The sequence below is a fragment of the Asparagus officinalis genome, chromosome 3, assembly GCF_001876935.1.
Source record: "Asparagus officinalis chromosome 3, Aspof.V1, whole genome shotgun sequence".
Taxonomy (NCBI): Eukaryota; Viridiplantae; Streptophyta; class Magnoliopsida; order Asparagales; family Asparagaceae; genus Asparagus; species Asparagus officinalis.
Window position 1 is genome coordinate 97923208 of NC_033796.1, and position 24806 is coordinate 97948013.

The 24806-nt window shown below is 34.6% G+C and overlaps 1 protein-coding gene across 1 annotated transcript; it reads left to right on the plus strand.

Annotated features, from left to right (window-relative positions):
• On the plus strand, nucleotides 134–3391 carry LOC109835470 (protein FAR1-RELATED SEQUENCE 5-like). Its single transcript, XM_020403449.1, has 3 exons — nucleotides 134–1244; nucleotides 1341–3027; nucleotides 3279–3391. The coding sequence occupies exons 1-3, from the start codon at nucleotides 1185–1187 to the stop codon at nucleotides 3389–3391; spliced, it is 1860 nt and encodes a 619-aa protein (XP_020259038.1). The 5' UTR covers nucleotides 134–1184.

The window sequence follows — 24806 nt, forward strand, 5'->3', positions numbered from 1 at the left end:
GGGTCAAGTGAATCTGCGGTGACTCCGTAGGCTGTCATCTGAGGATGCGCGATCTGGGCCGTTTATTCAAAACCCCTCAGAGAGATCTGAGCCCTTCGTTGAAAATCCCATCCCCCCAAAATCCCTACCCCTCTCTCATCTCTCCCGCCCAGATCGCGCCATCACCTCCCGCCTCCTCCTCTCCAGCGCCCGAAATCGCCGCCGGAGCTCGCCGCCCCCGATCAGCGTCGCCGCCGGCTCAAGATCGCGCATTCGGTCGCCATCACCGACCTCCTCCCCCTCACCACCGCCCGAAAGCGCCGGCGCCCAAGCTCGGCCTGTGTCTCGACGTCCCCGATCAGCGTCGCCGCCGTCCCCTTGCCCTAGCCATCACCTCCCCTCCTCCTCTCCAGCGCCCGAGATCACCGCAGCTGAGCGTCGCCGCCGGGTCATCGCCGTCTACTCGTCCTCGCCATCGAGCTCACCCCTCGTCATCAGCCACGCCTCCGACGGCATTCGAGCTCAGCCCTCAGGTTCATCGCCGCCTCCGGAGATCGATCAAGCCCTCGACGTCATCCTCGCCATCACCTCCCCCCTCCTCTCCACCTCACGAAATCGCCGCAGCCTGCGCTTGCCGTCCCCGCTCAGTGTTGCCGCCGGCTCATCGCACTTCGCCGCTGTCGAGCTCGCCTCCACCGAGGTAAGGCATCAGGTCTAAATTAACGTGTTAGTTCTAACTGAAATGCATGTTAGCTAGCTCTAAATTAACGTGTTAGTTTTAACTGAAATGCATGTTAATGCTACCGGGATGCATGTTAGCTCTAATGGAGATGATGTTAGTTCTATTACGAGGCATGTTAGTTCTAGTTGGCGTTCCTGTTAGATCTAGTGGATTTCATGATGGTTCTATCTTCCCTCATGCATATTCCTTGGATCTATCTTCTTCCTTTTAATTTCAGCTCATACATTACTTGGTTTGCAGCACTCACTCTATGGCTACGAGCCGGATAATTTAGAGCTATTTTTGCCATGTATTGTTAAATTGGATATAAACTTTAAATTTGGTTTAAACTATCGTTTAGAAATTGTTTAGTGAAATTGAAAGATCAACTTGATGACGTTTTTTGAGCGATTTTGAACTTCTTATATGTGATAATTTGATAGCTTGTATAGACACTCCACCAATTCTCTCACGTGAGGCAACAATGGAAGAAGATAAAAGCCAGGACCATGATCTACTATCTACAACATGGCTTCCCCCTCAGGTGATAATATCTTATTGTTTATAGTGTACTACTAACTAATGACATATACCAAAATAGTTGTCTTTTAGCATGAGTTTTGTTTCTCTATTTTTATAGGCATCCGAGCATGAGGAGAATGGTGATGAGCTTATGGGCGTTGAAAATGGTGAAGATAATTTAAACAGCGTTGATCCATATATCGGAATGGAGTTCTCTACTCATGAGGAAGCTTATAATTTCTACAATGCATACGCCAGACTTAAGGGATTTGGTGTTCGCAAGGGTCACACAGCTTGGTCGAGAAAGAAAGATGCAATCCTATCTAGAATATTTGTATGTGACAAAGAAGGCTTTAAATCTTTAAAAGATAAAAGAGAAGATGGTCGGAATGTAATTCGAAAGTTCGATACAAGATGTGGATGCAACGCAAGGATGGTTATTGGACTTGATAGAAGCACTGAAAAATGGGTGGTCCGAAAGTTAAACAGTAAGCATAATGGTCATCCATTAACCACCCCAACTCGGGTAAAGAAGCACTACTCACATCGGACACTTCATCGAGCTCAATCGACAAAAAGGTTGATAGATACTCTTGACAATCAAGGTTTACGGCCTTCTGCCATTTGTAAGGTTGTAGACGTTGCTCATGGCAATGAACAAGGCTCTCTCACTCAACAAGAATGCCAAGCACAACTTAGACTTAAACGAAGAAACAACGTCGGCCATGAGTGCGTGAACATAGTTCGTCAATTTCAAGAGAAAAAGGTATCTGATCCTCAATTTTACTTCGCACTTGATTTAGAAAATGATGGGACGATGAGAAGTGTTTTTTGGATGGATGGTAGGTCGAGGACTTCTTACTTGCAATTTGGAGATGTTGTTTGCTTTGATGTTACATATAGAACGAACAATTTAAAATTGCCGTTTGCACCATTTACGGGCGTTAACCATCATCGACAGTCTACTCTATTTGGGTGTGCGTTACTGGCCGATGAAACGGAGGAGACGTTTATATGGTTATTTAGCCAATGGTTAAAATGTATGTCGGGTATAGCACCAGTAACAATCATCACTGATCAAGATAAAGCTATGTGTGGTGCTATTCACAAAGTTTTTCCTAAAACTCGCCATCGCTTTTGTTCTTGGCACCTTCGTAGGAATGCCTTACAAAATCTTCAATCAATGCATAATGATTATGGTGAGGATGTTGGTATAAAGTATAACAAATGGTATTGGAGTAAATCAGAAGAAAAATTTGTAAAGCGTTGGGAAGAAATGAGGGACAAATATGGTGCAGATAAAAGGAATTGGTTAGTAAATTTATACAATCATCGAGACCATTGGGTTCCAGTTTATCTTAAAGATAATTTTACTGCAGGAATGACATCTACTCAGTGGAGTGAGGGAATTAATACTTTTTTTGATCATTTTGTGAATGCAAATACCGAGTTACATGATTTTGTTAAGCAATATGATAATGATGTCGAAGCTCGCCGAGCCGCTGAACTTGAGCAAGATTTTAAGTCCACAAACTCAGTTCCTACATTGATAATTGAACATCCCATTGAAAAACAAGCTCGGGAGAATTATACGAAGAATCTGTTTACTATCTTTCAGAAAGAACTCAAGGATAGTTACTCCATGCTTCATGAAAAGTTGTCGAAGGACGGCGTAAGTGCTACCTATGCAGTTTGGAATATAGATAGCGAGGCTGAGAGCAAGAAGAGGGTAAAGCATCATGTTGTTTTCAATGCATCCAAAGATAAAAGAATTAAGTGCTCTTGTGCGAAATTTAAGATGGAAGGTATATTATGCAAACATAGCTTGCACATTTTAGTAAAGAAGCAAGTATTAGAAATTCCATCAAGATATATCATGCAACGATGGACAATTAAAGCAAGACATGTTGGTTGCGGAGTTGTTAGAAATTGCATTTCAAATAGTGAAAACCAACTCTCTATCATTAAACATTGGCCCCTTAGGAGTAGATGTAACAAGGCACTAGAAGATACATTGACTTCAAGTACACTTTATGATAAGTTTAGTGCTTTTTAGACTCGTTTTTTGAAGAAGTTAGTGCTTACAAGAAAGAAAAGGAACTTAACGACAATGGAAATGAGAGCAATGCCAGCAATAAGATTCTTCTTCATCCATACTCATCTCTGTAGAGGAAGCAACTCAAATCACTATTCGTGATCCAGATAAGCCTATTGCCACGAAGGTACGACCAGCACAAACTACTAGAATTAAGTCCGGAATGGAGATAGCACATGAAAAGGGTATAAGAAACAAAGATTTTGTGGATTTTGTAAGGGAAAATGACATTATATAACGAGTTGTCCTTTAGCTAAGGTATTATATTTAATCTTGATTTAATATTTTTTTCCTGTCAATGCATTTGTCATGTTAAAGTTATAATTTTTTTTGTAGATGAAAAATGTTGCAGGTGGTGGTCGAGAAAGTTAACGGAGGGCCAAAACAAAGTTAACAGTGGGCCAAAACAAAGCATGTGTTTCTGAAGAATGTTGAAAATTTGAATTAAAGTTTATGTACGTATGGATGATTTGGTTGTATGGATTAATCATGTATGGCTGATAATATGGTTGTATGGATTAATCATGTATGGATGATAATTTAAATTAAAGTTTATGTACATATAGATGATTTGGTTGTATAGATGATAATGTGGTTGTATGGATTAATCATGTATGGATGATAATTTGAATTTAATTTTTTCCAGGTCTATGAGGTACAAAATTTTTTCCAGGTCTATGAGATACAAAATGTGTATAAGTGGGTACAAAAATTGATTAAGTTGGTAGAAATTTTTTAACACAGCCATGGTACAAAATGTGCCTAAGTTGGTACAAAATTTTAATAAGTGGGTATAAAACTTGAATAAGTGGGTACAATAAATTTTTTCAAGAACTACGAGGTACAAAATATGCTTAAGTAGGTACAAAACATGCATAAGTAGGTGTAAAACTTTAATAACTGGGTACAATTTTTTTTCCAGATCAATGAGGTACAAAACATGCATAATTGAGTACAAAACATTAGTAAGTAGTAAGTACAATATTTTTTACCAGATCAATGAGGTAGAAAACATGCATAAGTAGGTACAAAAATTGATTAAGTAGGTACAAAAAACTTTTTCAAGAACTACGAGGTACAAAACATGCGTAAGTAGGTACAAATCTTGATTAAGTGGGTGCAATAATTTTTTTCAAGAACTACGAGGTACAAAATGTACTTAAGTAGGTACAAAACGTGCATAAGTAGGTACAAAACTTTAATAACTGGGTATAATTTTTTTTCAGATCAATGAGGTACAAAACATGCATAATTGAGTACAAAACATTAGTAAGTAGTAAGTACAATATTTTTTTCCAGATCAATGAGGTACAAAGCGTGCATAAGTAGGTAGAAAACGTGCATAAGTAGATACAAAAATTGATTAAGTATGTGCAATAATTTTTTTCAAGAACTACGAGGTACAAAACGTGCCTAACTAGGTACAAAACGTCTATAAGTAGGTACAAAATTTTAATAACTGGGTACAAATTATTTTTTCAGATCAATGAGGTACAAAACGTGCATAAGTAGGTACAAAACTTGATTAAGTAGGTACAAAACTTGATTAAGTGGGTACAATAAATTTTTTCAAGAACTACGAGGTACAAAACGTACCTAACTAGGTACAAAACGTCCATAAGTAGGTACAAAATTTTAATAACTGGGTATAATAAATTTTTTCAAGAACTACGAGGTACAAAACATGCCTAACTAGGTACAAAACGTCCATAAGTAGGTACAAAAATTTAATAACTGGGTACAAATTATTTTTTCAGATCAATAAGGTACAAAACATGCATAAGTGGGTACAAAACTTGATTAAGTGGGTACAAAACTTGATTAAGTGGGTACAATAATTTTTTTAAGAACTACAAGGTACAAAACGTGCCTAACTAGGTACAAAACGTCCATAAGTAGGTACAAAATTTTAATAGCTGGGTACAATAAATTTTTCTCTAGAACAAAGACTTACAAAATATCAACCACATAATATCAAATGAGGGTATCGTCCACATAATATCATCCACATAATATCATCCACATATTGCATACAAAACAAACACCATGGTGAAAATTTAAATAATATTTACAAAAAAGGTGAATCGCGTGCATACAAGAGAGTTGCACAAAACTTTGCTCTATATTTTGCACAATCTCCTTCTGAAATTGTTATCGACCGCTTTTCGACAATGCTGTTAATAAATTCAATCATAAAGATCCCGCAATCTAAAGTTCTGCATTTAAGAAAAACAAACAATATTGAAAATGACTTTGAGAAAATATGAACATTTATATTAGAAATGCATGAAACACTTACGGTCCTTGTTGTGGCGTGTCAATTGACACAATAACATGATGCTCCAATTTCCCCAATCTCCAATTACTTTGTATGAAACTCATAAACTTATTTCTAAATTTCGCAGCATCGGCGGTATAAATGGGGGATTTGATTGAGGAGTAGTGATAGAATTTTTTCTCCTCTCTCACTAACTCTACCATGTGCCAATGTCCGGAGCTGACAATCGGGATTAGAATTCTTTCACACTCTAAGAACTTCTGTTGAGAAACATTTTCCTTCATTCGTTTTGCCACCATTTCACGATTTCCATCTAGAAATGCTTGCTAAAAGATGCATCAATGTAACAACCGTGAATTTTGATACGTATTTAAATAAAATTTTCTAGTATTTAAAATGTTAAATTTTATCTTATTAATATTTTTCCTAATTTCTGGAATTTTCTGAGTTTTCAAAATAAATAAATAATAAAATATATAGTCTTGTATTTTTAATTCTGCTAAATATTAATTTACGGTTTAGTAATTTTTATATATAATCATTTGGTGATTAATATTATTAATGACCTTGTTATTATTGATGTAAACTTGAGTATAGTACAGTAGTATATAAATATTAATAAAAATATTTTTGGTTGATTATTAATTATTAATATAATTCAAAATATTATGTTGAAATTTTCGAATTTTCCCTCTCTTATTTTTTTCTCATTTGAATTCTTTCCATAACTACTTTCCAATCAACCCCAAATCACTACCCATGATTTTCTCCAGCCAAAATTAATCCTTCCATTTTTTCTCTTATTTCGAAATTCAAAAAAGAATACCTAATCAATCCTCTCTCTCTCTCCTCTTATTTCCATCACCGTACCCTCTCTCTTCCTCTCTCAGATCCATCTCTCTCTCTTCAAGCAAACCCAAAGAAAACCCACCCTCTCTCCTTCTTCTTCTTCCTCAAGCACTGAACCCGACCGCCCTCACCCCGCACCCGAGCTCTGACCGCCGCCCGACGCCCCGCTTCGCCGCCGGCAAGCCCAGCCGCCACCCCTCCAAAGCTCCAGCCCAGTTCGACCACCCGTCCGCCTCGACGAACTCGACACCGCCCTGAGGACTAGCCGCCCCAGCCCAGCGTCGCGTTCCTGCCACCTCACCCCCGCAACCATCTCGACAGCCCGTGTCCTGGCGCAACCCGCCCCACGCGCCGGTCAGCGCTCCCTCCAGCCGGCCCGCCTCACACACATACAAGCCGCACGAACGAGCCCAAGCCTCCAGTGCCTTCAACGCCGCCGCCCCTCTCTCTCCCGGACGCCCGCGACCGCTGAGACCTACGCCTGAAGCCCGCCGCCACCACGTCCGCCTCGCCAACCCACTGCTTCGATCGCGCCTCATCGTCCCTCCCCACGCCCGTCGAGCGCCGCCGTCCAACTCCCCCTTCCGGCCGTTGTCCGACCGCCACAGCAGCAAGCCTCCCGCTCTGCCGGCGAGCCCGACTCGTCGCACCCGCCAACCAGCGACCCCGACCCGAGCTCGCCGCCTGGCCTTCGCGTCAGCGTCGAATCATTCGACGAACCCGAGGCAAGATCCCGATCCTTGTTTAGTTTCGTTCCAGTTCTTATATTTGTTGTAGATTATTTATGTGCAAGATCCCGCATCACCTCATTACCATTACAATTTCTATATATGTTATTTATTATATATGTTGTTTAGATTATGATATTATGCGTGGGATGATGATGAATGTTGTTAAGTATTATTGTGGTAGATTACTTGTGAAATGATGAATATAAAATGACAAACTTGCATTTTGAAAGCTAGATAAATTTTAAGAGTTGTTATCGAAGAAGAAAATTAGAATAATTAAAAAGAAAAAAAATGAAAGTTACTGTTCATATGGAATAATATATTTAAAAGGTTATTTTTGAGTAATTTATGAGAAATAAATTAAAAGGATTTATTTTTGGAATTAATAAATTTATGAGCATGATGATTGGAAATTTTGATATTTCATGTATATTTATTTGATAGTTGTAGTTTAATCTTGCACTGTTATTAGTAGTCGTTCACGTTTCCTGTTAATGATTCATGACACTGTTACATAGTATTCATTGCATTTATACATTGTTATAGTTGAGAATCGCGAGTATTGCTTGACCATAGTGACCCGTGAGATATGAGTTGTTGACTTGGACTTGGGATGGGAAGGTCTGAGTTCATATTATCGGATATGTTGTTGTTTATTTCCAGGCTCGCACCAGTGAATCGTTTCGCACTGGGGTGGGTCTGAGGAGCGGTGGTATTGTGATTATTGTTTATTTCCAGGCTCGCACCAGTGAATCGTTTCGCACTGGGGTGGGTCTGAGGAGCAGTGATCGGATGTGTATTGTTATTCCAGGCTCGCACCAGTGAATCGTTTCGCACTGGGGTGGGTCTGAGGTGATGTGATATTGTGATTGTTGATTATTTCCAGGTTCGTACCAGTGAATCGTTTCGCACTGGGGTGGGTCTGAGGAGCGGTGGTATTGTGATTATTGATTATTTCCAGGCACGCACCAGTGAATCGTTTCGCACTGGGATGGGTCTGAGGTACTAGTGAGATGTGGTTGTTAACCAGATATCCGATAATATGAACTTTGACTCTGTGAGAGATGTAAACCAGTGACCTGTATAGAATGGCTAGTTACATGACCTCATTCTTGGCTAGGTATGAATTCTTGTGAGAGGTAGTTCAGTTGTGTTTCTTTTTATACATAGATCGGGGTTAATATTTAATTATTTACAATTCGAGACATATGGTATATACATGAGGGTTTCCTTGTTTGGATTATTTCGCTCGACGTACTACGTCTCGAGTTGTAGATTTTTAAGTATTAATTCCATCTATTATATAACCTCGTTACTTGAGTGATTAGACTGATCGCTAGCTGCATGATCTCGTCACCTGATCGATTTTGGATGCTTTATGATTATCATGTTTTAGTAGTGTTTTCGCATGTTGATTTTGTCAGATTTCCAGTTACACGTTCTTTTGTCATTTCTGTTATCGTATCGTTTTCTGCTTGGATTTTCGTTCGTTCTATTTTTCTTTGTGGGGTCGGGTCTTGCCGTGCGCCATGCACCTGACGTATACCTGTTTTCTCTGGTGTACGTCAGACTTAGGAGAAGAATAGGTTCAGCTTAGAGATGCGCCAGAGCGGAGTATTCTCAGCAGGAGTGCCCTGCAGACGGAGCAGAAGAAGCTGAAGCTTAGTTGTTGGTCATCCGTTTTCTTTTGTACTACCTTCCATTTCTATTTGATCAGTATATTTTGTATCTTTTCAGTATTCATTTGTTCAGTTTTGTATAAGGGCATGTCTGACCCGTATATTATGTCTCGGATGTTATTCATTGTGATATGTATATTTTCTGTTCTGAGTTTGTCTATTATATTCTTGCTGATTGTGATCGGGGGCCTGTGACTTCGTATTGTTTTTATTTCCAGACGCTTAGCGTATTAGATTGAGAAGAAAAGAAAGAAAGAAAAAAAAATGATGATAGTGTATATTCTTCTCAGTCTAATACGTCGCGGGCTTGTTCGCGTCCCGATTCCCGTGTATTTTGGCAAGCGGGGCGTGACAATCAATGTCAACAATGTAGTGTTATATAATAATAAAAACCACAAACTAATGAAACAACATGGATATACTTACTACAAGCCAAAGCCTTGTGACATGTATCTTTCGATCATAACTATTAGTTGTTTCAAACTTGTTCCAAAGCCGAATAACAAATGCATTGATCACCTACAAAATTTACCATGAATGAATAAAGTAGTTAATATAAGTGATTTTATATACAACATCAAACAAACCATAACACAAATGTTTAGAACCTACATCATCACTGAGTTCACCTCCTGTCAATAGTTTATAAGCATTTAAGTGAGATACGCTTGCTTCGGCACACTTCCAAATGTATGTATCACTATATGCAAGTACATGGTGAGAAAATTGCAACACAAATTAAGTAAATTCAAAGATTATTATTAGAATAAGTCAGTAACAAATACCTGGTCACTTTCGATTGTAGAAAGTCTTCAATTAATTTGTCTTCATAATCATAGACCAGTACCTTACCTGGATAGTCGAGAGATGTAGGTATGAAGCCATCTTCATTTTTGCACTTTTTTCCGCTCAGGACTATCCAATATCTGGATGACACGTTTCTTCTTTGTGCCTTCCTTTGCTTGATCTAGACGCATATAAGGTGAAGTAACAGAGGGTCCATCCTTCCTCATCCTCTTTCTGACAGCCCGTTTGATAGATGGGGTTTCTTTTTTATTCTCATTACCACCGTCCTCTTTTTGAGAAACATCGCTATGGAGTTGAAATGCATATAATTAACAAAGATTAACACAAGAATTATACGAAAAGTATAAAAAGTAAATTTACAAGAGAATTAAAAAAAAACTAAACTCACCCAGCTTCTTCTAAAATTTTCATGTCTCTTGGGCTCATCAAAATGTCATTATCAATATCGGCTTCCTCAGTTTCTTCCAAATTCTCATATTCATTAGCTTTCATATCCTCTTCGCTTTTATTTTCAAATTTTACATTTCTGTCATCCACTTTCTCCTTGTTTTGTTTTTTGCATCTAGCACTATGCTCTTCTAATTCTCGTAATTCTTTAGTGAGCTCGTTCAACTCGTACGTCTTCTCCACAATTAAGGCAATTAATTCAGCTTTCCTTGATTCCTATAAGACAAAAAAATACAAGTATTAGTACTTATACTATAGTTGCAGACATAGAACATAAAAAATGAGACATAAAATAATAAACTATGAGAGCAAAGATATGTACAAATACTCTTGGTGATGCCCTATGAATAAGAGGAGTATTCTCTTCGCCATTATCAGTAAGAAACTTCGGATCTCTATATAATTTGTTCATAATAGTCCTCCTCCACTTTCCTGTATTCTTCACACAAAAGAGCGGCGGTAACATTTCAATATCTGTAGTGTACTCTAATTCCCCTACTTTTTCATAAAACCAAACCTACAATATAGATATAGAAACTGTACATTAGCATGTGCATAAACAATAATCATTATCAAATTGAAAAGATATACAAAATAATGTTCATGTAACTCACCAGTAAAACAGAGGAAAACCCACTCATGTACCCAGCATTTGAGCGCTGACCTAATCCCCTTATACTAAGAGACTTCTTTGCTTTATTCATCTCTTTACAAAGAAAAGTAAATACCGCATGACACCAATTATATTTCTTCAAAGTTGTTAACTGCTCCGCATATCTAAATGCCCATAAGGGACATGTCTTACATTTTCGCGGGCATAATATGAAGCCGATAATGAAAGCCACAATAAGTTTCACACATATTATAGGGTCTTAATTATTCATTCTACAATCATCTCGGCCATTCTATCGCGCTTCCCCCAAATCACCGCCTTTTTTTTCTCATCGGCTTTCTTCTTGCCTTTAGAACTACTACTCTTCTTCTCCTTGAGTGTCTTATAATTCTTTACAAAATTGGTGTAGATTGTATTAGACGCTGTCCCACTCATTTTTATCAAAATTCCTTCCTTTGGCAAACCTCTAATTCGGTGAATATCATCTATACCAAACACACAATTTTTATTCCCAATTATGAATGAGCATGTATCGGAATTAAAATTTTGAATCAAGCAATCAATTGCAATTTGCTCATTGCTCAAGGATGTGTGTAACTTGAGAAAGTTGTGAAAAGGCGTCGTCTCTAGGGCTTCTATGTGACTTTCATCCAATTTTATTTGCTTATCAATTAAATCTCGAAAATAACACAAACTGGACGAAAGTCTCAATTGTGTTATCATAGCCCCAAGAAAATTATAATTCAGAAATAGGTAAAAATTATTTATTTTTGGGCAAATTAAGACACATATTAATACAAACAATATACCTAAAAATTAAATAGATACTCGATATGACAATAATCACAATAATTTTTACAAGTTTGTTAACACAAACATTATCTCATGCAAGAGGATATAGTTCAACAACTAATAAGTTGTTGACAAAAACATCAGTAGGCGGAGGCAGCAATTTCAACTTTCGACGCATATTAAAACAAACATTATATCTCAAAAAAAATTACTTACGATGTTAGAGGATTTTTACATTTAGAAGAGGAAGACTTTGATTTTGAAGAAATCGAAGGCGTTGACGCTTTTAATTTGTTCGAAGTCATGGGGGATTATGAAGATGTCAAAGAAAGCTACAAGCGAGGCGATGTCGAGGGCGAGTGCGAGCTTCAATGGTGACGCTGAGCGTGCGTATACTGAAAATAGAGAAAAGAAACCTGTCGATGTATTGAATATAACTACGTGTTAAAAACATAAGATTTCTTTTGTTCAAACTTTTCCCTCAAAATAAAAAAACCGCAAACTTTTTCCTCATCAGGCAACATCGAATACAACTACGTGTTAGACAAATGATAAGCAAGTTAATGTCGAGATTATGCAACGATGGAAAATTCTATTAAAAACCGCAAACTTTTTCCCTCAAAATAAAAAAACCCACCTGAATTCAGAGGAATATAGTAAACATCCCTGGCCATAACCCCATCAGGCCTATCCAACCCATTCGCCGGAGGTCGACGGCAGATATCGACGACGAGTTCAAGGAGATGGCGGCGATCTCACTGGAGACGATGCCGGAGCGAGGTCGAGGAGACAGCGAAGTCGAGAAGTGCGGATGTCGAGCTTGTTTTTTTGGATGAGGTCGAGGAGACGAAGAAGAAGATGAGGGGTTTTTTGCGGACATCGAGCGGTTTTTTGAGGGCGAGGAAATGAAGAAGATCGAGAGTTTTTTTTTGGGCTAAACACGCTCGCGGTCATCAATAGGGTGTAATTTTAGAAATTTGTTTTTTCTTTTTTTGGGAATTGTTTGAGATTAATGGCTGAGATGATTTTGAGGTTTTTGAGATCAATGGCTTAGATTGCGCATCCTTAGGCTACACCTAGGGAGTCACCTTATATTCACTTTACCCTATATATATATATATATATATATATATATATATGATTCTAAGGAGCCACCTTAGATTGAATCTAAGCATGCACCTTTAAAATTAGATTATACGCAACCAATTTACTTGACCCACTCCATTCATTTTGTTCTATATGATTCAGATGGCATATATAAACAAAAAAATTAGGCATATTGGGTTGTATTTATTAATGCATCAAGTGATAGTATAATTAACGGTTTTATGATAACACAATCAAAAAGACAATGAAAAATATGTGTTAGAAATATTTAAATATCATGATTTTTATTTTATAGATGTTTTAAGATATTTAGATCATGATGAATGAAGTGGATCATCCATTGAAACAGCCAAATCCGTACACTAAGAGGTGCATCCTTAGATTCAATCTAAGGTGGCTCTTTAAAATTATATTTCCCATATATAAACATTAAAATATATTGGTCTGTTACACATACTAGTTTCCATTATACCTATTAAAGATTGGGTCCAATTTAAACATCTTGAGTCTCTGAGGCAGACTAATAAAGACGCATTAAGGCCTGATAAGGTCAAAGGTCTAAAGGCAATTTGTATTAAACCAACATGTATATATTTGTACTTATCGAAATATTCTTGATGCAATAAGTCTTAATATAAAGACACATGGTTATAAATATATACATGGATCCGAAACTATTGCTATAATTTATAGCTCCATTACAAAGTATTAAATACTTTAGCCCTAATGCTAAAATCCAATCTAAACCAGGTAAAACAGTACTGGTTGAAACAAATGTTTTATCTTCAAATATTGTTGTTAATAGACAGATAAAATGGGATGAAATAAACTTCTCTGAAAATTGGGTTATACCCAACGATGTACAACCTTTACCTATTATTAATCAAGATATTGATCAGATTGTACAAACAACAGATGGAGAAGTAGAAATAACTTTCTTTACCTATTATTAATCAAGATATTGATCAGATTGTACAAACAACAGATGGAGAAGTAGAAATAACTTTTAATCCATCTAGAACAATCAGAATATCTTCAGATTGTACAAACAACAGATGGAGAAGTAGAAATAACTTTTAATCCATCTAGAACAATCAGAATATCTGATGAGGTAACATCTGCTAGAAACTCATTATCAAGATCTGGATCTTATAAAACCAGTTCTGTTCAAGGAATTAATATTTCAGATAATAATATTCATCATCCTTTATATAAGGAAAAAATTTCTCCTTCTAATACGGAAATGAGCTTTCGTATGAAATGATAAATTTTGAAAAAGGAAGTTTAGAAAGGGAAATTCTAAATAAAGATTTTTACCTATAAAAACATAAACCTTTTAGAAAATGTTTTTTTTTAATATTTCTAAAAAAGACCAGTTAACCTGGGTAGATAAATATTATACTGAATTAAAATTAAAACAAGATATTAAGTTCTTCGTTCCATGTTTTTTAAAGAATTATATTCAAAGTCAAGAAGCTCATATAGGAGTTTTAGAAGAACATTTAAAGCAATGGAAAAGCACTACAGGAAAAATTATTAGATCGGTAAATCCACCAATAGATCCTATTTATCTTAAAGATATACATCCCTCGGCTTTTATAAAGGCAAATGAGTTTAATGAAGATCATATGAGAGAATTAAGTAAAATTATTAAACAAAATAATTATACTAATATTCATCTAAAAACAATAGGAGATCAACTTATTAGAGTTGAAGATGCTTTAGATAAATTGTTAAATAAAATTAATGAGGTAATACCTTCTTTAAGACTATTAGAGAAACATAAGTCTCCTATGAAAAAATTAGAACAAACTAATATTAAACCATCGATAGACATATCAGTGTTTAAAAAAGATAGTGAAATAACACCTAAAATCATAGATATTCTAACTAAGAAATTAACTAATGCTAAAATTCATACACTTAATACAATGTTACCATCAACTTCTACAGTCATATCAGAAGAAGAAAATTCGTCTGATACAGACAGCTCTGGGGACATACCTCCAACAGAATTATTAGCTGTAGAAAATAACTTTACAGAAATAAATAAAATTAAAAACCATCCTAGAAAAAGACTGAAAATATACTATTATAAAAGACCTACTCCAACAGATGTTTTATTTGAAGAAAATGATGCCTATCTACAGGCAGATTATAATGGTAGAAATATCTACGAATGGAATATAGATGGATTATCAGATACTCAAATTAATTCTACTATACATGGAATGCTAATGTATGGTACAATTTATAAACAAAATGGTAATACCGAAAGAATGATAGCTTCTTTTATTACTTGTGGTTTTACGGGTATCCTTAAAGGATGGTTGGATAATTATCTCTCTACTAAAGCTTGTAATGAAATTCTAGGAGCTACTAAAATAGAAAATGGAGTTCAGCAAGAAGATGTTGTTTATACATTAATGCTAGTTATACCACATCATTTTACTGGTGCTTACCTTGATGAATGTGAAAGAATTAGGATATTATTACAAAATTTTAGATGTCTATCTTTAACTCATTTTAGGTGGTATAAAGACACCTATCTTAGCAGAGTTATGTCTCTTAGTGATGCTAATAGCTCTCACTGGAAAGTTAAATTTATTGATGGTTTACCCACATTATTTGCAGAAAAAGTTCGGAATAAAATCCGATCTGAATATGGGGGATATATCCCTTATGACAACCTATCATATGGGTAATTGTCAAATGCCTGTATAAAAGAAGGCTTAGCTTTATGTAATGACTTAAAGCTAAAAAACCAATTAAAGTCTCAAAGACTTACAAAAAGAAAAGAATTGAGAGAATTCTTTGAACAATTTGCTTACGATCAACCATATAAGGTTGGTAAAAAAAGTATTCCTAATAAAGGAAAAACTAAAAAAAATCTTTAAGAAAAAGAAGAAAAAATTCTTCAAAAAAAAGAAAAAGAAAAGCCAGATAAGGCTAAAAAGAAAATTTAAAAATAAAAAAAATAAAATACATTGTTATAAATGTGGTCGTATCGGACACTATGCTAATCGTTGTTATACAAAAAAGAAAATTGAAGAAATAGAAGACGAAGGTCTTAAAAGAATGTGGTAATTACATTTTATTATAATTTTATACCCTTATTATCTATTTTATATGAATAAATATGACATTAATAATTATTTTTATCTTTAATTGCAGGTTAGTGAAGAATAAAGCCCAAGATCTCTTATCTCAACAAAAACCCATAAATTAAATGAAGAACATAAGCAAGAGTCAAAAATCCCAAGCCCAGAATCAAGCCAAGTAGCATGTAGAAGCCGGAGAAAATAAAAAATTTAAATATGAAAAAAATGTATTCAAGATAGTTGACCGCAAAGGAACAGCGATATCTCCCAATCCGGAAGGCAAAATTTAACATATAATATAAAAAATCACCTATCTCGACGAGACGAAGCCAACCGTGAAGTCAGAATTTTTATTGGAGCATCGATGCCAGCATCGATGCCTGTATCGATGCGAAGTCATCCAGATTTCATCAACGACCGAAATTGCATTCTTGGGGCTCAAGTTTGATCCAATGGCTCTCATTCACTGATGTTTACTATAAATAGGGGTTGAGAGTGAGGGGTTAGAGGTGTGAAAATTTTTGTAACTCCTTTTGGAGAGGAGGGCTACTCTTAATTAAGAAGACCTTCCAAATTTATAACTTTTTGTTACAATTAATAAAATAATTTTTTTTACCACTTTAAATTTTTCTCTTCTTCTCTTTGTTGGATGATGAAGATGAAGATGAAGATGAAGATGAAGATGAAGATTAATTTGAAGGTTTGTTTTTCTTATTTCTCTTTTATTTATTAGTTTAGATTTATTTTCATGCTTGTAATTAGATTTTATTTTCTTGTTTAAATAGCCAAGAGGCTAGAACCCTCTTACCTTAGATTTATTTCATGCTTATAGATTAGATTTATTTCATGCTTATAGAGTAGATTTATTTTTTTGTATTCAATTCTTACAATTTATTTTGTACTTTAGATTTTGCAATTTATTTTGTAGTTAGATTTTAATTTCTTGCACTATTCACCTTGAGGCTAGAACCCTCTTGGATTTAGTTTTTCTTTTTGTTCATTTTTATTTTTTTTGATTCGCCTTTAGGCTAGAACCCTCTAAGGAATCACCTTTTTCTAAGAAGCGGATTCAATTCTAGATTACCCATATCTTTAATTGAATCTGCTATCTTTACATTCTTGATTTTGATTTGTTTAGTTAGGATTTTTCCTCTTTTTCCATTCTCTCCTCATTAAAAAAATAACTTTTATAATAAAAAAAAGTATAAAAAGAAATAGTTTTGGTGTATGCAACCGTGGATTAGGGATAATACACATCGATTAATTCGGTTTGAACCAATCATAGAAATGGCGTATCCTAATCCACCCGTTCTTCAAGATATGTGCTATCCCATTAGGAATACAATCTCCTCTTGTATTAGGCTCCCCGAAACAAATGGAATAAATTTTGAGCTTAGACCGCATTACATAAACATGCTTCCCAAATTCCTTAGAAATGAAACAGAAGATGCATATATTTTTATCTCAGAATTTGAGGAAGTGTGTATTATGATTAAAATGAGAGGATTAACAGAAGATGCGATCAAACTCAGATTTATTCCATTTGCTCTCAAAGACAAAGTAAAAAAATGGCTGTATAGCTTACCCGTAAATTCCATCACTACTTGGGAGGAATTTATCACCGTCTTTCTTAAGAATTTTTTCCTATCCATAAAACGGTGAAGCTAATAAACAGCATCATGAATTTTAAAATTATCCCAGGAGAACCTTTTTGGAAGTATTTTGACTGATTTAAAGATCTTCTCATCCAATGTCTTCATCACGGTTTAGAAAAATAGCGATTGTGCCAAATAATTTATGAGGGATTAGATTATTCTGTAAAAACTTCCTTAGAATCAATGTGCCACGGGGATTTTATGAGGAAAAATGCCGACAAAGCTTGAAAATTTCTAGAGAGTCTATCCGAGAAAACAATGCAATGGGAACACTATGATGACAGGGTTTCATCAGTTCAGTCTATCCGAGAAAACAATGCAATGGGAACACTATGATGACAGGGTTTCATCAGTTCCCCATTCTAAGTCTAGTGGTCTTTCCTTGGAGTCAAAGGGAACACTATGATGACAGGGTTTCATCAGTTCCCCATTCTAAGTCTAGTGGTCTTTCCTTGGAGTCAAATATTACTTCTGAAGCGAAGATGACGACAATTCTGCGAAGGTTAGAAGCCTTAGAAATTAAGGAACGAGCTCTAGCTCAAATCAATCATGTTTCTGCCCAGGATGTTATAATTATCAGTCTCCTACCCACGTTTCAGAGGAATGTCCTCTCCTAGGAAACAACCATGCATTAGAACAGATGAATGCTGTATTCCAGCATCCTAGAAATGATCTATTTTCTCCAACCTTCAATCCAGGTTGGAGAAATCATCCCAACTTTGTATGGAATCAAGAAAATTCTCCTGGAACTCAAAACTTCACTCCCGCTTCGACCTAACATTTTCCTAGGGGAAACACAATTCCTTTTAATTCTCATCCATAATTTCAACAACTTAATCTGCCTATCAAAATCAGTCTCCTCTTCATCAAGCTGTAATTCAGACTCATCACAATCCAGATCAGGATAACCGTGGCCTCTACTCAAACCACGAATATGTTGACTCAAACGTCTAGCACGCTGAATTCCTTCATGCAATCAACCGGACAAATGCTCAACTCCAACACTCAAGCTATAGCTAGATTAGAATCCCAACTTGGTCAACTAGCTAGTGCCGTGAGTGAAAGAGAGAAAGGAAAATTTCTGAGTCAACCCGTGGTCAACCCTAAAGACACATGATGCAGTTCATCCTATAAAGCTCAAGTGAATGCAATCCATTCACTTCAGTCAGGTAGACAGGTCTATAATCAAGTGAGAACTCCTCCAAGTCAAACTTTTGATCCAATACAAATTCTTTCTCCTTCTCCTTCTGATGAATCTATTCAATAATCACCCCCCCTTAGATGACCAAGAACCTGAACCCGAACCTGAGCCTGCTTTTGATAGATTTAGACCAGTTGCTCCCTTTCCAGATAGACTCAGACCTAGGAAACACTCTCCTCAGGAGGAGAAGATCCTAGAAACATTCAAGCAGGTTAAGGTCAACATTTCTCTCTTAGATGTAATTGAACAAATTCCATCTTATGCTAAATTTTTAAAAGAATTATGTACTAAGAGGAGAATAAATGTTCCAAAGAAAGTCTTTTTAGCCGCCAATATCAGTGAAATGTTATCAAATCCCATACCTTTAAAACGTAAAGATCCAGGTTCCCCTATCATTTCATGTATCATTGGTAATACTCACATTGATAAGGCGCTTTTAGACTTAGGGGTCAGTGTCAATTTGCTTCCATATTCAGTCTACCAGCAATTGGGTCTAGGTATACTGAACCCAACCAGATGCACCTTACAGTTGGTTGATAGATCTGTTAAGATCCCTATGTGTGAGTTAGAGGATGTTCTGATTAAGGTTGGAGATTTTATTTTTCCAGTAGATTTTGTAGTCTTGGAAACACAACCTGTTTCCAATCCCAAAGGACAGACACCTGTCATCTTAGGACGACCTTTCTTAGCCACTTCTAATGCTCTCATCAACTGTAGAACTGGTCAAATGAAGCTGTCCTTTAGAAATTTGATTGCTGATCTCAACATTTTTAATCCAGGGGACCAGCCAAATAATCAGCCACTAGAAATAAATTATATTCAGGAAAGATCAGAAGAAGAAGAAGAAGAAGAAGAGTCTGATTTAAGTTTTGAGGAAATTTTTGATGAAGAGTTTGAGTTTTTAGAAGAAGCAGATCAGGTTCTTAAGAATAATGAAACTGTGTTAAACATTTGCTGTTTGGAATTAAATTTTGAAGAACTCTTTCTTGATGAACTTAAATTCTTGGAGGATAATCAACAACTAAATTTTCAGAACTCTACAGAAGAATTGGTTGTTAGAAAACAAAACTTCACAGTACAAGAGTCAAAGTTCATTAGAAATGCAAAATGCATGACACCAATAATACCTACCTTACTTTGTTGCAAGAATTATTGAACACCCCAAAATGCTTGAAATTTCACATTATTGATTATATTATTCTGAATTTATTTAAAATCCAGGGAAGAATTTTTAACAATAAGGTAGGATTCAATGTAGAATACGATCTCTTCGTGTTGAACACTTCATTCTACATTATTTATTTTGTTTATTTCAGAATAATAAAAAGAATTTATTCTTCTCTCATTTGAGAGTTTCTTGTTCAGATGTAAAAAAAACAGAAAAAAAAGAAAAAAAGAAGAGAATAATAAATTTTTGTTTCTATCCTCCTCAGATCAAAGGTAATTGTAGATTTTTATCAGCTGATCAAATATAAGTACTTCACTTCTTATATGCTTTACTTTGTACATCATAGAGTTTGCATTGAGGACAATGCAAAATTTAGGTTTGGGGGTGGGAATTAGTTATTTTTTCTCTTTATTTTACATTTTTAGTTGCATTTTTATCATTTTTTCCTTTTTCTTAAAAAAATTATAAAAATATCGTCACTTGCCAAATTGATAGAGTTATGTAATTGATTTATTTGATAAATTTTAAATTTTATAATCTCTAGTTTGTTATTTACTCAAGTTTACCTTTTATGATAACTCTAAATAAATTTCTTAAGAAATAATTTTCAAAGTAGTATACTTCACTTAAGCCTTAACTTAGATTTTTATTTAAAATAATGGAATTTATGCATGCTTAGCTTAAAGTTAAAAATAAATTTTCAAAGTGTCTTGACTTACATATTTTTTAGAATATATATGCATATACATATAAAAAAAATTACAAAAGAAGAGTGCGAAAAATGGGAACCAAAAGAAAAAAAACTCTTAAATTCAAGGTGATTCTATCTTATAAAGCCTAAGTTGACCGAGTAATTAAGCCCAAGGAGTATTTTCATACTTAATGATCTAACTTGAATATTATTTTAAACAAAGAGTTAACATGTTCTTTTCAAAACTTTTAAATTAAATTTCTAAGTTTGGCTTGGTTTTGTATTGCTATAACGAGAAGATTTTCTAGGAAATTTACCTTCAAGTTATTTATAAAAACGTTTTCTTGAGTGATAACTAGCTTTAATTAGATTGTCTAAAGTTATCAAGTGAATTTAGTTATTTACTGACTTCTTTAATTTGGCAAGTAGACCAAATTTTGTGGGTATATTCACTACAAATCCTCACGAGACTACAACTCGTTCACTAGGGTAACCTAGGGGTTTAAAGGCTTGTTGTATGCGCTAAATACAACCGCGATTCCTACGAAAGTGAGTTAGGTCTTCTTTCATTTTTTTTCTTTGCTAGAGGACTAGCAAAAGTTTAGATGTGGGGGTATTTAATAATCACATTTTATTATAATTTTATACCCTCATTATCTATTTTATATGAATAAATATGCTATTAATAATTATTTTTATCTTTAATTGCAGGTTAGTGAAGAATAAAGCCCAAGATCTCTTATCTCAACAAAAACCCATAAATTAAATGAAGAACACAAGCAAGAGTCAAAAAGCCCAAGCCCAGAATCAAGCTGAGTAGCCTGTAGTAGCCGGAGAAAATAAAAAAAATTAAATATGAAAAAAATGTATTCAAGATAGTTGACCGCAAAGAAACAACGATATCTCCCAATCTGAAAGGCAAAATGTAACATATAATATATGAAAATCACCTATCTCGACGAGACAAAGCCAACCGTGAAGTCAGAATTTTTATTGGAACATTGATTCCAGCATCGATGTGGGCATCGATGCTTGTATCGATGCGAAGTCATCCAGATTTCATCAACGACCGAAATTGCATTCTTGGGGCTCAAGTTTGATCCAAGGGCTCTCATTCACTGATGTTTACTATAAATAGGAGTTGAGAGTGAGGGGTTAGAGGTGTAAAATTTTTTGTAACTCTTTTTGGAGAAGAGGGCTACTCTTAATTGAGAAGGCCTTCCAAATTTGTAACTTTTTGTTACAATTAATAAAATAATTTTTTTCACCACTTTAAATTTTTCTCTTCTTCTCTTTGTTGGATGATGAAGATGAAGATGAAGATGGAGATTAATTTAAAGGTTTGTTTTTCTTATTTCTCTTTAATTTATTAGTTTAGATTTATTTTCATGCTTGTAATTAGATTTTATTTTCTTGTTTAAATAGCAAAGATGCTAGAACCCTCTTGCCTTAGATTTATTTTATGCTTATAGATTAGATTTATTTCATGCTTATAGAGTAGATTTATTTTTTTGCATTTAATTCTTACAATTTATTTTGTAGTTTAGATTTTATAATTTATTTTATAGTTAGATTTTAATTTCTTGTACTATTCACCTTGAGGCTAGAACCCTCTTGGGTTTAGTTTTTATTTTTGTTCATTTTTATTTTCTTTGATTCGCCTTTAGGCTAGAACCCTCTAGGGAATCACATTTTTCTAAGAAGTGGATTCAATTCTAGATTACTCATATCTTTAATTGAATATGTTATCTTTACATTCTTGATTTTTATTTGTTCTTGAATTTTCCTTCTTGCCTTGTTGATCACATTTATATTATCACTTCCACTCTCAAATATATTCATTTACACAATCATTTTCATCTCTCCACAATCACATTCACTTATCACTCCTATTTGTCACGCACACAACATAAGAACCGATTTTATATTTTCTCCTACAAAACACCTTCCTCGTGGATCGATATCTTTATACTATAACTTGACACGGTTGTGCACTTGCAACATTTTTGGTACATGTTTATGCCACATCAAAATACTGTATAAAATTATGATTAATAGTGATACTGAAGACGAATCATATTCGTCAACCTCAAAATCTGAGGAAGAAGAAAATTATAAATATACAGTTAATAACTATAATGTAAAAGCTGATTATTGGAAAGCTATAGTCCAAATGAATGGACTCTCTATTAACATGATTAAAACAAATCATGAGTTACTAGCAAAAATTTTATCTGAAGATATATCATCAAGTACAATTTGTAAACAAAACGGTAATACCGAAAGAATGATAGCTTCTTTTATTACTTATGGTTTTATGGGTATCCTTAAAGATGGTGGGATAATTATCTCTTTGCTGAAGTTCGTAATGAAATTCTAGGAGCTACTAAAATAGAAAATGGAGTTCAATAAGAAGTTGTTGTTTATACATTAATGCTAGCTATAACACATCATTTTACTAGTGCTTACCTTGATGAAGGTGAAAGAATTAGGACATTATTACAAAATTTTATATGTCCATCTTTAACTCATTTTAGGTGGTATAAAGACACCTATCTTAGCAGAGTTCTATATACGCCCAAATATCCCCCTTTAAGGAAGTTTGTTGTCAGGAAGGGGGAGAGGAAGCCCAGGCCCAAGTCCCAGTTCAGGCCTTATAGGCCAAAATAATTCTGAAAGGAGTTATACTCCGCCTCAATCTAACTCTTGGAAAACTATTACGAAGAAATATAATTCTGCACCAGTAAAATGATTTGATATAGCTAGAATTAAAGTATAAACAACATCTTCTTGCTGAACTCCATTTTCTATTTTAGTAGCTCCTAGAATTTCATTACGAGCTTCAGCAGAGAGATAATTATAGCACCATACTTTAAGGATACCCGTAAAATCACAATTAATAAAAGAAGCTATCATTCTTTTGGTATTACCATTTTGTTTACAAATTGTACCATACATTAGCATTCTATGAATAGTAGAATTAATTTGAGTATCTAATAATCCATCTATATTCCATTCGTAGATATTTCTACCATTGTAATCTACCTGTAGATAGGCATCATTTTCTTCAAATAAAACATCTGCTGGAGTAGGTCTTTTATAATAGTATCTTTCCAGCCTTTTTCTAGGATGATTTTTAATTTTATTTATTTCAGTAAAGTTATTTTCTACAGCTAATAATTCTGATGGAGGTATGTCTCCAGAGCTATCTGTATCAGACGAATTTTCTTCTTCTGATATGACTGTAGAAGTTGATGGTAACATTGTATTAAGTGTATGAATTTTAGCATTAGTTAATTTCTTAGTTAGAATATCTATGATTTCAGGTGTTATTTCACTATCTTTTTTAAACCCTGATATGTCTATCGGTGGTTTAATATTAGTTTGTTCTAATTTTTTCATAGGAGACTTATGTTTCTCCAATAGTGTTAAAGAATGTATTTCCTCATTAATTTTATTTAACAATTTATCTAAAGCATCTTCAACTCTAATAAGTTGATCTCCTATTGTTTTAGATGAATATTAGTATAATTATTTTGTTTAATAATTTTACTTAATTCTCTCATATGATCTTCATTAAACTCATTTGGCTTTATAAAAGCCGTAGCCTCTATAGTAGAGGGATGTATATCTTTAAGATAAATAGGATCTATTGGTGGATTTACCGATCTAATAATTTTTCCTGTAGTGCTTTTCCATTGCTTTAAATGTTCTTCTAGAACTCCTATTTGAGCTTCTTGACTTTGAATATAATTCTTTAAAAACCATGGAACGAATAACTTAATATCTTGTTTTAATTTTAATTCAGTATAATATTTATCTACCCAGTTTAACTATTTTTAGAAATATTTAAAAAAAACTATTTTATAAAAGGTTTATGTTTTTCTAGGTAAAGTTCTTTATTTATCTACCCAGTATATTTTAATGTTTAATTCAGGCCTTATAGGCCAAAATAATTCTGAAAGGAGTTATACTTTGCCTCAATCTAACTCTTGGAGAACTATTACGAAGAAACATAATTCTTCAAGCCCATCTCAAGCCTTTTATAAAGGCATTCATGATTTTATATCTCAGGAAAATAGTCTTGAACCCTTCAATGCTTAGTAAAACAAGAAATTGAATGGACAGAAAAGCCCATTTCTGATGTGGTTCTGTATCTCGAACCAGAAGATGTTTCTCTAATGAATGAGCCCAAGAAATTAAGGCAGAAATATCTCCACGAAACATTCTATCAATGCTTAGTAAAACAAGAAATTGAATGGACAGAAAAGCCCATTTCTGATGTGGTTCTGTATCTCGAACCAGAAGATGTTTCTCTAATGAATGAGCCCAAGAAATTAAGGCAGAAATATCTCCACGAAACATTCTAT

Excerpts from the sequence above, each read along its gene's own strand:
- LOC109835470 (XM_020403449.1), top strand. The coding sequence starts at position 1,185 with ATGGAAGAAGATAAAAGCCAGGACCATGATCTACTATCTACAACATGG. Across the intron at positions 1,245-1,340 it reads CAACATGGCTTCCCCCTCAG|GCATCCGAGCATGAGGAGAA; the intron begins GTGATAATATCT and ends CTATTTTTATAG. Across the intron at positions 3,028-3,278 it reads TGCGAAATTTAAGATGGAAG|ACTCGTTTTTTGAAGAAGTT; the intron begins GTATATTATGCA and ends AGTGCTTTTTAG.